Raw genomic sequence first — 14,486 nt, forward strand, 5'->3', positions numbered from 1 at the left:
AGACAGGAGGAGCTGGGGGGGTAACAAACCCTGACTGAGACAGGAGAAGCGGGGGGGAGGGTAACAAACCCTGAGTGAGACAGGAGGAGCTGGGGGGGAGGGTAACAAACCCTGAGTGAGACAGGAGGAGCTGGGGGGGAGGGTAACAAACCCTGAGTGAGACAGGAGGAGCTGGGGGGGAGGGTAACAAACCCTGAGTGAGACAGGAGGAGCTGGAGGGGAGGGTAACAAACCCTGAGTGAGACAGGAGGAGCTGGGGGGGAGGGTAACAAACCCTGAGTGAGACAGGAGGAGCTGGGGGGGGGGGGGTAACAAACCCTGAGTGAGACAGGAGGAGCTGGGAGGGTAACAAACCCTGAGTGAGACAGGAGGAGCTGCGGGGGGGGGGGTAACAAACCCTGACTGAGACAGGAGAAGCGGGGGGGAGGGTAACAAACCCTGAGTGAGACAGGAGGAGCTGGGGGGGTAACAAACCCTGACTGAGACAGGAGAAGCGGGGGGGAGGGTAACAAACCCTGAGTGAGACAGGAGGAGCTGGGGGGGAGGGTAACAAACCCTGAGTGAGACAGGAGGAGCTGGGGGGGGGGGTAACAAACCCTGAGTGAGACAGGAGGAGCTGGGGGGGAGGGTAACAAACCCTGAGTGAGACAGGAGGAGCTGGGGGGGGGGGGGTAACAAACCCTGAGTGAGACAGGAGAAGCTGGGGGGGGGGGGGTAACAAACCCTGAGTGAGACAGGAGGAGCTGGGGGGGGGGGGTAACAAACCCTGAGTGAGACAGGAGGAGCTGGGGGGGGGGGTAACAAACCCTGAGTGAGACAGGAGGAGCTGGGGGGGGGGGTAACAAACCCTGAGTGAGACAGGAGGAGCTGGGGGGGGGGGGGTAACAAACCCTGAGTGAGACAGGAGAAGCGGGGGGGAGGGTAACAAACCCTGAGTGAGACAGGAGGAGCTGGGGGGAGGGGGGGGTAACAAACCCTGAGTGAGACAGGAGGAGCTGGGGGGGGGGGGTAACAAACCCTGAGTGAGACAGGAGAAGCGGGGGGGAGGGTAACAAACCCTGAGTGAGACAGGAGGAGCTGGGGGGAGGGGGGGGGTAACAAACCCTGAGTGAGACAGGAGGAGCTGGGGGGGGGGGGTAACAAACCCTGAGTGAGACAGGAGGAGCTGGGGGGGTAACAAACCCTGAGTGAGACAGGAGGAGCTGGGGGGGGGGGGTAACAAACCCTGAGTGAGACAGGAGGAGCTGGGGGGAGGGTAACAAACCCTGAGTGAGACAGGAGAAGCGGGGGGGAGGGTAACAAACCCTGAGTGAGACAGGAGGAGCTGGGGGGAGGGTAACAAACCCTGAGTGAGACAGGAGGAGCTGGGGGGGTAACAAACCCTGAGTGAGACAGGAGGAGCTGGGGGGGTAACAAACCCTGAGTGAGACAGGAGGAGCTGGGGGGGGGGGGGTAACAAACCCTGAGTGAGACAGGAGAAGCGGGGGGGAGGGTAACAAACCCTGAGTGAGACAGGAGGAGCTGGGGGGGGGGGGTAACAAACCCTGACTGAGACAGGAGAAGCGGGGGGGAGGGTAACAAACCCTGAGTGAGACAGGAGGAGCTGGGGGGAGGGGGGGGGTAACAAACCCTGAGTGAGACAGGAGGAGCTGGGGGGGTAACAAACCCTGAGTGAGACAGGAGGAGCTGGGGGGGGGGGGTAACAAACCCTGAGTGAGACAGGAGAAGCGGGGGGGAGGGTAACAAACCCTGACTGAGACAGGAGGAGCTGGGGGGGAGGGTAACAAACCCTGACTGAGACAGGAGGAGCTGGGGGGAGGGTAACAAACCCTGACTGAGACAGGAGAAGCGGGGGGGAGGGTAACAAACCCTGACTGAGACAGGAGAAGCGGGGGGGAGGGTAACAAACCCTGAGTGAGACAGGAGGAGCTGGGGGGGTAACAAACCCTGACTGAGACAGGAGAAGCGGGGGGGAGGGTAACAAACCCTGAGTGAGACAGGAGGAGCTGGGGGGGAGGGTAACAAACCCTGAGTGAGACAGGAGGAGCTGGGGGGGGGGGTAACAAACCCTGAGTGAGACAGGAGGAGCTGGGGGGGAGGGTAACAAACCCTGAGTGAGACAGGAGGAGCTGGGGGGGGGGGGTAACAAACCCTGAGTGAGACAGGAGAAGCTGGGGGGGGGGGGTAACAAACCCTGAGTGAGACAGGAGGAGCTGGGGGGGGGGGGTAACAAACCCTGAGTGAGACAGGAGGAGCTGGGGGGGGGGGTAACAAACCCTGAGTGAGACAGGAGGAGCTGGGGGGGGGGGGTAACAAACCCTGAGTGAGACAGGAGGAGCTGGGGGGGGGGGGGTAACAAACCCTGAGTGAGACAGTTGAAGCGGGGGGGAGGGTAACAAACCCTGAGTGAGACAGGAGGAGCTGGGGGGAGGGGGGGGGTAACAAACCCTGAGTGAGACAGGAGGAGCTGGGGGGGGGGGGTAACAAACCCTGAGTGAGACAGGAGAAGCGGGGGGGAGGGTAACAAACCCTGAGTGAGACAGGAGGAGCTGGGGGGAGGGGGGGGGTAACAAACCCTGAGTGAGACAGGAGGAGCTGGGGGGGGGGGGTAACAAACCCTGAGTGAGACAGGAGGAGCTGGGGGGGTAACAAACCCTGAGTGAGACAGGAGGAGCTGGGGGGGGGGGGTAACAAACCCTGAGTGAGACAGGAGGAGCTGGGGGGAGGGTAACAAACCCTGAGTGAGACAGGAGAAGCGGGGGGGAGGGTAACAAACCCTGAGTGAGACAGGAGGAGCTGGGGGGAGGGTAACAAACCCTGAGTGAGACAGGAGGAGCTGGGGGGGTAACAAACCCTGAGTGAGACAGGAGGAGCTGGGGGGGTAACAAACCCTGAGTGAGACAGGAGGAGCTGGGGGGGGGGGGGTAACAAACCCTGAGTGAGACAGGAGAAGCGGGGGGGAGGGTAACAAACCCTGAGTGAGACAGGAGGAGCTGGGGGGGGGGGTAACAAACCCTGACTGAGACAGGAGAAGCGGGGGGGAGGGTAACAAACCCTGAGTGAGACAGGAGGAGCTGGGGGGAGGGGGGGGGTAACAAACCCTGAGTGAGACAGGAGGAGCTGGGGGGAGGGTAACAAACCCTGAGTGAGACAGGAGAAGCGGGGGGGAGGGTAACAAACCCTGACTGAGACAGGAGGAGCTGGGGGGGAGGGTAACAAACCCTGACTGAGACAGGAGGAGCTGGGGGGAGGGTAACAAACCCTGAGTGAGACAGGAGGAGCTGGGGGGGGGGTAACAAACCCTGAGTGAGACAGGAGGAGCTGGGGGGAGGGTAACAAACCCTGAGTGAGACAGGAGGAGCTGGGGGGAGGGTAACAAACCCTGACTGAGACAGGAGGAGCTGGGGGGGAGGGTAACAAACCCTGAGTGAGACAGGAGGAGCTGGGGGGGGGGGTAACAAACCCTGAGTGAGACAGGAGGAGCTGGGGGGGGGGTAACAAACCCTGAGTGAGACAGGAGGAGCTGGGGGGAGGGTAACAAACCCTGAGTGAGACAGGAGGAGCTGGGGGGAGGGTAACAAACCCTGACTGAGACAGGAGGAGCTGGGGGGGAGGGTAACAAACCCTGAGTGAGACAGGAGAAGCGGGGGGGAGGGTAACAAACCCTGACTGAGACAGGAGAAGCTGGGGGGAGGGTAACAAACCCTGAGTGAGACAGGAGGAGCTGGGGGGAGGGTAACAAACCCTGACTGAGACAGGAGAAGCTGGGGGGAGGGTAACAAACCCTGAGTGAGACAGGAGGAGCTGGGGGGGTAACAAACCCTGAGTGAGACAGGAGGAGCTGGGGGGGTAACAAACCCTGAGTGAGACAGGAGAAGCGGGGGGGAGGGTAACAAACCCTGAGTGAGACAGGAGGAGCTGGGGGGGTAACAAACCCTGAGTGAGACAGGAGGAGCTGGGGGGGGGGGGGTAACAAACCCTGAGTGAGACAGGAGAAGCGGGGGGGAGGGTAACAAACCCTGAGTGAGACAGGAGGAGCTGGGGGGGGGGGGTAACAAACCCTGACTGAGACAGGAGAAGCGGGGGGGAGGGTAACAAACCCTGAGTGAGACAGGAGGAGCTGGGGGGAGGGGGGGGTAACAAACCCTGAGTGAGACAGGAGGAGCTGGGGGGGTAACAAACCCTGAGTGAGACAGGAGGAGCTGGGGGGAGGGGGGGGGTAACAAACCCTGAGTGAGACAGGAGGAGCTGGGGGGAGGGGGGGGTAACAAACCCTGAGTGAGACAGGAGGAGCTGGGGGGAGGGGGGGGTAACAAACCCTGAGTGAGACAGGAGGAGCTGGGGGGGGGGGGTAACCGATCGCTATCCGATCGTGAAGAGACCAGTGTAAATGCCCTCCGAAACACATTCGAGACGGATTTGAATCCGATCGCTCAAACCACTTCAGGAGGAGGTCTGGGCCACATTCCTGATGAAACTGGACAAGTGTAAACGCATCTGGTTGTTGAAACCACATCTGTAAATTGTACTCCTCCCAAAAATGCTAAAAAAATAAATGTGTGAGAGCGTGTTATAGGCTATATGTAATGTTATAGCCAGATATGACGACGCTACTGCAACACGCATCACCGCAGACGAGCAGCTGAGCATCTCTTCATCAAGACAATGTGCAAACTATCGCAAATAAAAGTGAAAGTAAGTCGCAGACACTTAACACACAATCATCATCATTAAAAGTAAAGAAACGAAATTATCTTCCAGGGCTGTCGCCGCTCTCTCTTATTGCGGTCTTTGATTTAGAAATTTTAGCTGATGATCAATAAAACGCAGCTCATATCTGTTGCTTTCGGTGACGTGCCCTCCATTAAATCTGCATATAGCGCGGGAATTGAAGATCGGATTTAAATCCGTTTCGCAAAAACACATTAATGTGACCAGCCCAGGTGTAAATGGAATCGTTTTGATAAATCAGATAGCTATCCGACCTGAGACAACGCATGAAGTGGCCAGGTGTAAACAGCCCCCTAGGCAGCGAACATCCCGTTACGTGAGCAAAGATTAAGAAAGGACTTTTTGGGTACTAAAAAAGCTACTCTCCTAATTTCTACAAAATAGCAGCGGAATTTCCATGAATTAAAAGCGATTTTACCCGCAGGCAGCATCGTTTCTACTAGCAGCAGTGATTCAATCTGCATCTGAGGAGATTGTAGAAAGCTGTTATTTGCACATGCACCAGCGCGTGGCACACGAGTCATTACCGGCAACAGAACCAGGAACTACTGTATAATCAAGCCGCGCTTAATATAGTGTTATTATGCCAAAATACTTATTTATTTAGTTTTAAATGAAACCATTGTAATCCTGAAAGTATTCCCCCTATAGTTAAAATGTAACTATAATCTGATTACTACATTGTTTGATGTAACTGTAACGGATTACAGTTACTGGATTTTTGTATCCTGATTACATAACGCCGTTACATGTATTCCGTTACTCCCCAACCCTGCTGGTGTAATGCTGAGGGTGTGTGTGTGTGGTGTGTGTGGGACTCACTGGGGCAGCTGAGCGCTTCTTTGGCGGTGATGCTCTTGTTGCAGGCGGAGCAGAGGGTGGTGGCGGACACGCTGAGAGAGGTGAACAGGTGACCGTTGCTGAACCGGGACTCGCGCTCCTTCGTCTCCTTCTCACGCGCCTTCATCCGCTCCTTCTCCTTATTCTGCACACACAACAGCAGATCCTCACATCACTACACAGAACAATACTGACAGAAAACTAGCGTTTCTTTACATGAGGCAAACAATAATCATTTAACAGTAAGCACATCATTTATTCATGCTGCAATGCATGCTGGGAACTTACAAACTCTGAATATCTTAGCAATATGAATATCAGTTATCAGTTCAGCGCATCATCGGGCTCTTCTTTACATTGAGTCTTCACCGTAGGCTATAAGAAGAGCAGATCTCTGATTGTCCGTTGTGTTCATGTGCTCAACAGATACGTATGAAGGTAAAATGATGCCATAAAGTATTGCATGCGCAGGGTAAGATTTGTGAAAGTGTACATAAGATTGCAAGCGTAAATTAAATTTGCATGCGCAAGAGAAGATTTGTAAAGGTGTAAATCGCCTTTCAAGTGTAAGAAAAAAATATTTGCAGCATTTCACTGTTATTCGTAAGTGTAATTCATGTATTGTGAAGCTGCAGCTTCGTGCTAACGCAAAATAAATATGATCTGTATTCCTCTGACTTCCATTTTTCCGCGCTTACACTTTTGGCACGGTTTTTACGCTCAAATACGGCCAAAAGTATTGCAGGCCCGTGAACAGCAATTTGCGACCGTAAACAACAGAGTTAGGAACTGCAAAACAGATTCACTGCATAAAATCAAACTTTGTGTAAAAAATAAACTGTTGTAAATGTCTAAATGTGTGCATAGGGCAACAAAGTTACCGAAATAACCCGATTTGTACAGTTACGTCTTTCTTTTACCTGCGCTTCCAGTTTTGGCACGATTCTCTCACTCACTGAGTTTTGCAAGCGCGAAGAGGAGGGCGGGACCACCTTCATCATTTAGCCAATCAGATGAGCTTCTCGCTGACTCTAGGTTTACTCTTATCTGATTGGTTCAATAAACACGCCAGTCACCAGAACACATCTTTATCTTCATTTGGCTCAGAAACCTTCTGGTTGCCGAAATGGTACTTTTAATGCACACATACATGTTAAATAAATAGATAAACAAATAAATAAACAAATAAGTCATGATTGCTTAATAAGCTGTGCACCATTAGGATGACTATATGAGTCCATACTGAATTTCGAGCTGGTGTGTTAAGAAAAAAAATGTATCTGAACTACTGCATGCATAATTTCACCTGTCTACTGATTGGGAGGATTCCACTATTATCATGTTACAATTATATTTTTTTCGTGTATTTAAGAGCATCTCTAAATTATGCACCATTTATCACCTGCAATGCCATCGTGTAACCACTAGATGGCTGTATAGCCCTATATATGAACATATCAAGATGCTGTATATTCCCTGTTGCTGGGTTTTTATTCAGACATAGTTACTTTTTGTCAAAGTTGAGTTTATGTTGATTTAGTATCAGTTTTTCATTACAGTCAAATCTGGACACAGAGATAGCATTTTGTTATTTATAATAGCTACATATACTAGCTTGATCAGTCACACGAAAGTAATCACTAATCAGAATCAATATTGACAGTGCTACCAAGACAATATTTCAAAATATGTAATTGAGTGTTAAATGCCACGAACAGACATGATATGAAAAACACTGCATCAGAATTGTATTATTACATAAAGAATGGGTATTAAATGTTTTGATTGTAAAGTTTAACATCTGCTCAGTGGTGTAAGAGATTATATAATATATCAAATTTCAATCCAGTAACGTTAACACCAGCTTGAAATTCAGTATGAATGTTAGTCAGCTTTAATCAGCCTAATGGTGCACAGCTTATTAAGCAATCATGACTTATTTGTTTATTTATTTGTTTATCTATTTATTTAACATGTATGTGTGCATTAAAAGTACCATTTCGGCAACCAGAAGGTTTCTGAGCCAAATGAAGATAAAGATGTGTTCTGGTGACTGGCGTGTTTATTGAACCAATCAGATAAGAGTAAACCTAGAGTCAGCGAGAAGCTCATCTGATTGGCTAAATGATGAAGGTGGTCCCGCCCTCCTCTTCGCGCTTGCAAAACTCAATGAGTGAGAGAATCGTGCCAAAACTGGAAGCGCAGGTAAAAGAAAGACGTAACTGTACAAATCGGGTTATTTCGGTAACTTTGTTGCCCTATGCACACATTTAGACATTTGCAACAGTTTATTTTTTACACAAAGTTTGATTTTATGCAGTGAATCTGTTTTGCAGTTCCTAACTCTGTTGTTTTCGGTCGCAAATTGCTGTTCACGGGCCTGCAATACTTTTGGCCGTATTTGAGCGTAAAAACCGTGCCAAAAGTGTAAGCGCGGAAAAATGGAAGTCAGAGGAATACAGATCATATTTATTTTGGGTTAGCATGAAGCTGCAGCTTCACAATATATGAATTACACTTACGAATAACAGTGAAATGCTGCAAATATTTTTTTCTTACACTTGAAAGGCGATTTACACCTTTACAAATCTTCTCTTGCGCATGCAAATTTAATTTACGCTTGCAATCTTATGTACACTTTCACAAATCTTACCCTGCGCATGCAATACTTTATGGCATCATTTTACCTTCACAGATACGCCTGTGATTGGCCGTTGCTTTCATACACTCAACAGATACGCCTGTGATTGGCCGTTGCTTTCATACACTCAACAGATACGCCTGTGATTGGCCGTTGCTTTCATACACTCAACAGATACGCCTGTGATTGGCCGTTGCTTTCATGTGCTCAACAGATACGCCTGTGATTGGCCACTGTGTTCATACATTCAACAGATTTCTGTGATTGGCTCCTGTGTTCATACACTCAACAGATACATCTGTGATTGGCCGGTGCGTTCATGTGCTCAACAGATACGCCTGTGATTGGCTCCTGTGTTCATACACTCAACACATACGCCTGGAATTGGCCGTTGCTTTCATGCGCTCAACAGATACGCCTGTGATTGGCCACTGCGTTCATACACTCAACAGATACGCCTTTGATTGGCCGTTGCGTTCATGTGCTCAACAGATATGCCTGTGATTGGCTACTGTGTTCATACACTCAACAGATACACCTGTGATTGGCCGGTGCGTTCATGTGCTCAACAGATACGCCTGTGATTGGCCGGTGCGTTCATACACTCAACAGATACGCCTATTAGAGTTCTCAACGGGTCGGGTCGGCCCGACAAACCCGACGGGACCCGCGGGATCGGGCCGGGTTCGGGTCGAAAATATAATCAAATGACTCGGGTCGGGTCGGACCTCGGGCTTAATCTTTTCCGCTCAGTAAAAAAAAAAAAAAAACATTTATTAATCATCGCTGCTGGTCACCGTAAAGAAAGTCTGGCTGCTGCGTGTAACGTGCATCATGGAGAGGGGCGGGGCAGACCTGACGCCGCTGCGTGCGCCTTTAGCCCGGAGAAGAAGATGGAGTTGGTGAGAAGTAAACTTGCCGCAGGTGAATTCACCGTCGCTACTACAGCCTATTTATATATTTAAAGTTTATTGTTTCAGTTGTTTGTATTGTTTGTATTGTTAAAAGGCGTGAACATTAAAGGTTGATTTGAAAAACCGTCTGCTGGTCATGATTAGGGGTGGGCGATATGGCAAAAATATCATATCACGATTTTTTTCAGGAAAATCACGATTAACGATTTTATCACGATTCTTTTTATGTTGGTTTTACTATTTTGTGACTTCGCATTACAGCCAATCTAATGTCCATATTCTAAAAACAAAACCTTAGGTAACAAAAAAATAAATAAATGGCAGACAGGGGCAAAGATAAAAATATTTGTCATTATTTTCTTTGTTATTAAATATTAAGATCACAGATACGCATTACACATACACAACTTAATATACAAATTAAATAGGCTAAACAGTGCTTTATGTTTTCAGCTACAGTAGGTGTATTTAACAGTAGCATTGAAGAAAGTAATTAAATGAACAAATATGAAAATAAAACAAAACAGACTTCACTGTATAAATTAAACATTGATTCTTATTAAAGCTACTATTAAAGTTATCAGTCAAGAGCAGTGAGTGATTTTCTCTTTGCATTTTGTTGTTTTATTAACATTAAAGGGATAGTTCTCCTAAAAATTCAAATTATCATAATTTACTCTCTCAAGTTGTTTTAAACTCGAATAAGTTTCTTTCTTCTGTTGAAAATAAAAGTTATTTGGAAGAATGTGGGTAACCAAACATTTGATGTACCCCAGTGACTTCACTATATTTTTCTCCTATGGAAGTCAATGGGGACCAGCTACTGTTTGGATAGCAACATTCTTCAAAATATTAATATTAGAAAAATATTATAAAATATTAGAAGGAAATGAATACAGGTTTGGAACAACATTAGTGCGTAAATGATGAGATAATTTTTATTTTTTTTAATTACTATCCCTTTAAGGACAAGCGACAGCGTGTTTACTATTGCTACTGTCTCTTTAAGAGTTGCGCGCGACACGTCTAATATACACGCATTTGACAAGCAGATTTTCTCTCCATTTTCTCAAGTTTGCTTTCACTTTAGACATAAACGACTTTATGTAAACCTTGTGCGTATTTAACAGTATAAGCACAATAAGACTCGAAAGATAACTAGTCCAGTATCCAGGCGCTGGTAGACAGGCTTTTAGTGCATGTGAGCTTCACATGTACGCGCTGAGAAACGCACACGTTAGAACAGCGCATCAGCGCGCAAATTAAATGTTTAACCGACAAGGCATTAAAGCACATGCAAATTATGAACTTTTGTGAACTGCAGTGTCCCGTTCCATTGCGTTAACATTTTATGTGAATATACGTCGCGTTGTTCAGTATGTTGGGACAGAGGCGCCAGAACAGCTATAATGCACGATTCTACGATATTTCTTCAAAAACAGATCGTGGAGACATTTTAATCGCCCACGATCAAAAATCGTCATATCGCACACCCCTAGTCATGATAATACGTTTATGAGAGAAAAAAAAAATCCGACGCGGCGTCGGGCCGCGGGTCGGGTTCGGGCAGATAATTCATGTTTATGTGTCGGGTTACATCGGGTCCGGGCTTTAAAAGCCACGGGCCGGGTCGGGTCGGGTTGTAATTTTCAGGCCCGTTGAGAACTCTAACGCCTATGATTGGCCGATGCGTTCATGTGCTCAACAGACACGCCTGTGATTGGCCGGTGCGTTCATGTGCTCAACAGATACGCCTGTGATTGGCTACTGTGTTCATACACTCAACAGATACGCCTGTGATTGGCTACTGTGTTCATACACTCAACAGATACGCCTATGATTGGCCGATGCGTTCATGTGCTCAACAGATACGCCTGTGATTGGCCGGTGCGTTCATGTGCTCAACAGATACGCCTGTGATTGGCTACTGTGTTCATACACTCAACAGATACGCCTGTGATTGGCTACTGTGTTCATACACTCAACAGATACGCCTATGATTGGCCGATGCGTTCATGTGCTCAACAGATACGCCTGTGATTGGCCGGTGCGTTCATGTGCTCAACAGATACGCCTGTGATTGGCTACTGTGTTCATACACTCAACAGATACGCCTATGATTGGCTACTGTGTTCATACACTCAACAGATACGCCTGTGATTGGCTACTGTGTTCATACACTCAACAGATACGCCTATGATTGGCCGATGCGTTCATGTGCTCAACAGATACGCCTATGATTGGCCGATGCGTTCATGTGCTCAACAGATACGCCTGTGATTGGCTACTGTGTTCATACACTCAACAGATACGCCTATGATTGGCTACTGTGTTCATACACTCAACAGATACGCCTGTGATTGGCTACTGTGTTCATACACTCAACAGATACGCCTATGATTGGCCGATGCGTTCATGTGCTCAACAGATACGCCTGTGATTGGCCGGTGCGTTCATGTGCTCAACAGATACACCTGTGATTGGCTACTGTGTTCATACACTCAACAGATACGCCTATGATTGGCTACTGTGTTCATACACTCAACAGATACGCCTATGATTGGCTACTGTGTTCATACACTCAACAGATACGCCTGTGATTGGCTACTGTGTTCATACACTCAACAGATACGCCTATGATTGGCCGATGCGTTCATGTGCTCAACAGATACGCCTGTGATTGGCTGCAATGCCACAGTTTGTAGAAATCTGCTCTCATTTCTGTTCTAGGGTTAATAATTAATTTACATTTTAAGGTGTGAGTAAACACTTGCACTCGCTAAGACATTCAGCTGAGACTCTTCAGATGCTTCAACATGATGGGTTTGAATTGCTTGAAATATGATTAGAATCACTTAAAAAAAGGAAAATAAAGTTCAGGTCAACATATGCAGCTCAAGTCATATCGGCTACAGAACATTACATGAGAACACTTTTATAATTGTGTGTTTGGAACATGGCTTTTACTGGTGAGACTTTTGTTTTTGTAATCAGGCTCTCAAAAATTATATAAAAATTTGGATTTAGATTTATCGGCTAATATATCGGTTATCGGCTTTCAAATATAAAGAATTATAGTTATCGGTATCGGCCAAAATGTGTGTATCGGTGCATCCCTAGAGAGCCCTAATGCATTTTCATGATTTCTAAAGTTCCATTCTGGTTTACACATTTCTCAATACTTCCCAGCAAGCAACAGCCGTCACTTCTCCGTCTAGATTAACTACAGACCCGCTGTAGTCCGGCTAAGAGTAACACACTTCTAGCCAAAATAACCTCGAGTTTAGTTATGTCGTTTTTGCCAAAATAACTGATATTCCCTCATGTGAGCAAAGTCACCGGTGATAACAAGGTGTTTGTTTCATTTCTTTGACATGTTCTATGCCTCTACTCTCGGGCTGTGGTTTAGACGTCCATTAACCCTTCACTGACAGCCCAAACCGTGCCTTGCTTTAGCCTAGTCGTCAGGGCCGCGTCTGGACGCTTTTAGACGTCTGTCAAACGCAAAACTGCTTGCTGGGTCAGGTTGCTCTCTCAGAACTCTTCATACAGTGATCAGAGCACCAGTCTGTGTGCTGAACTGAGGACCATTATCACTGCTTTGCCACTAAATGAGATCAGAGCAATAGATCATGTAATAAACTGATGTGAGCGCAGCCGAATCTGCAACAGTGGCTTCTATTGTCAGAGACCAACAGGTAAGTTGTGTTCAGCAAGAGATGCACATTACAGAAGTAAATACAGCAAAGCCTTCAAAGCCACTTGTGTGTTGGCAGCGGTAGGATGTCCACTGATGTTCAGGAAACTGCACTCGCTGATACGGCATCAGAAGCAAGGCCTCAACACTCACTGAGATTACAGACAGACCTCATTACATACGCAGGACAACTCTTTTACAGTCCTGAATAAACATTGGGTCAGGATGAAGCAGTTTGGAAAGGAACTCTGAACAAGTCAAGCAACTCAGGAACCAATGACTGTAAAAAACTATTCTTGAACAGAACCAAACGCACACAAAGACGAACTTCAGGCTGTAGCGTCTGCTACTGTAATAACTCTGATGTTGCCTTGTGGCTTTACTTCAGAGAGTCGAGGAGATCGAAGGCCGGCAAACACACATTCATCTCTGTGAATCAGGCTGGTTTCAACCTGGTCCAAACCCGGTGAAGAGGAGATTCCTCTCATTCCTGCATGATCTCTGTGGGACGGTTGGGGAGGAGAGGGATGCAGTGAGGAGGAATAAGCCGACGGTTATCACTGTATGGGACAGTGTGGCATGAGTTCAGTCACGAGGGGTCTGCAGCCCGTCCCAGCCGCTCTCCGTTCCTCAACCTCACAGAGGATCGGGAAGTGTTTCCCTCACGGAGGAGGAGCTGACCACCATCCACACGATCTAATGTCCCTCCCGGACCTGGATGATGGTGTTCCTACTGTTTCTGTATCGGTGGATTCATTGAAGCATATGCATCATATCTGATTCATTCACAGCAGTGAGGATTGAACAGAGGCGCTGCACTCGTTTAACAGGAGAAAACACTGCTTGCTTGATCTCAGACATGAATGAACTGGTAGTTTAAGTGCATTTTGAGTGTGAAATGACCAGCTGTGAAGCTGAAAGTTGGTTTTCTGAGAATTGTGTGAAGAGTTTTGAAAAATGACCAAAGTATTACATATAAAAAACTGTTTCACTGTTTTTTTGTTTTTTTAAATATGAAGGCTGTTCATATTAAACTAACAAAAATCTGATGAAAAAAGTATGTGTTTGAAATAAAAAATGGTCAACTTTACATTATTATTATTTTTTATTTAAAGTAATTTGTAAGATTATCTTCCATGGCAAATGAAGGGATACAGTGTGTGATGTAAAAATGCAGCATTAAACAACATCTTTCTCTCTTCAGCCTGAAACTCAACACGAAACCGTTCAGAAATACAGAAGTGTGTTTATCTGGGTGGGGTTGTGCTTTCAGTTATGAAAATGCAAGCTTTGCTCTTTATGATTGGCTTTGGATTGTGAGACTCTTACAGTTAGTACAGTAAAGTCTGCATCTCAGTGTTACATCTGATCAGATATTTTTGCAATTTAAATATACGTCAAAGTGAACTTGAAACTCTTGAAATAAATTATGATTTATTTATTTTTTATCTTCAGAGAGCATTCAAAAATAATGTTTTCATGACTTAATGTGACATGAGCGAAACGTGCGTGGAAGATGTGTGTGTTCTGACAGCGCTCAGTCCTCATTCAGATCGTCTCATTCACACACACTCATTTGAAAACACACTTTTCCTCTACCTTCACCCTGAGATGAGGCTTTCTGCCCAGTTGATCTCCATATCACACTCCTGTGTGAAACGCG

At 47.2% G+C, this 14,486-nt stretch overlaps 1 protein-coding gene across 1 annotated transcript in view; it reads right to left on the reverse strand.

Moving 5' to 3' along the window:
- The window catches only part of arhgef2b (rho/rac guanine nucleotide exchange factor (GEF) 2b), a 64,476-nt gene that overhangs the window by 39,668 nt on the left and 10,322 nt on the right, over positions 1 to 14,486 (reverse strand). The window contains exon 2 of the mRNA XM_081388324.1: positions 5,554 to 5,716. Within this exon, the coding sequence (XP_081244450.1) occupies positions 5,554 to 5,716 (163 nt within the window). The remainder of the gene's footprint in view (positions 1 to 5,553; positions 5,717 to 14,486) is intronic.

This window comes from Scardinius erythrophthalmus (assembly GCF_964197995.2).
Source record: "Scardinius erythrophthalmus genome assembly, chromosome: 16".
NCBI classification, from domain to species: Eukaryota; Metazoa; Chordata; class Actinopteri; order Cypriniformes; family Leuciscidae; genus Scardinius; species Scardinius erythrophthalmus.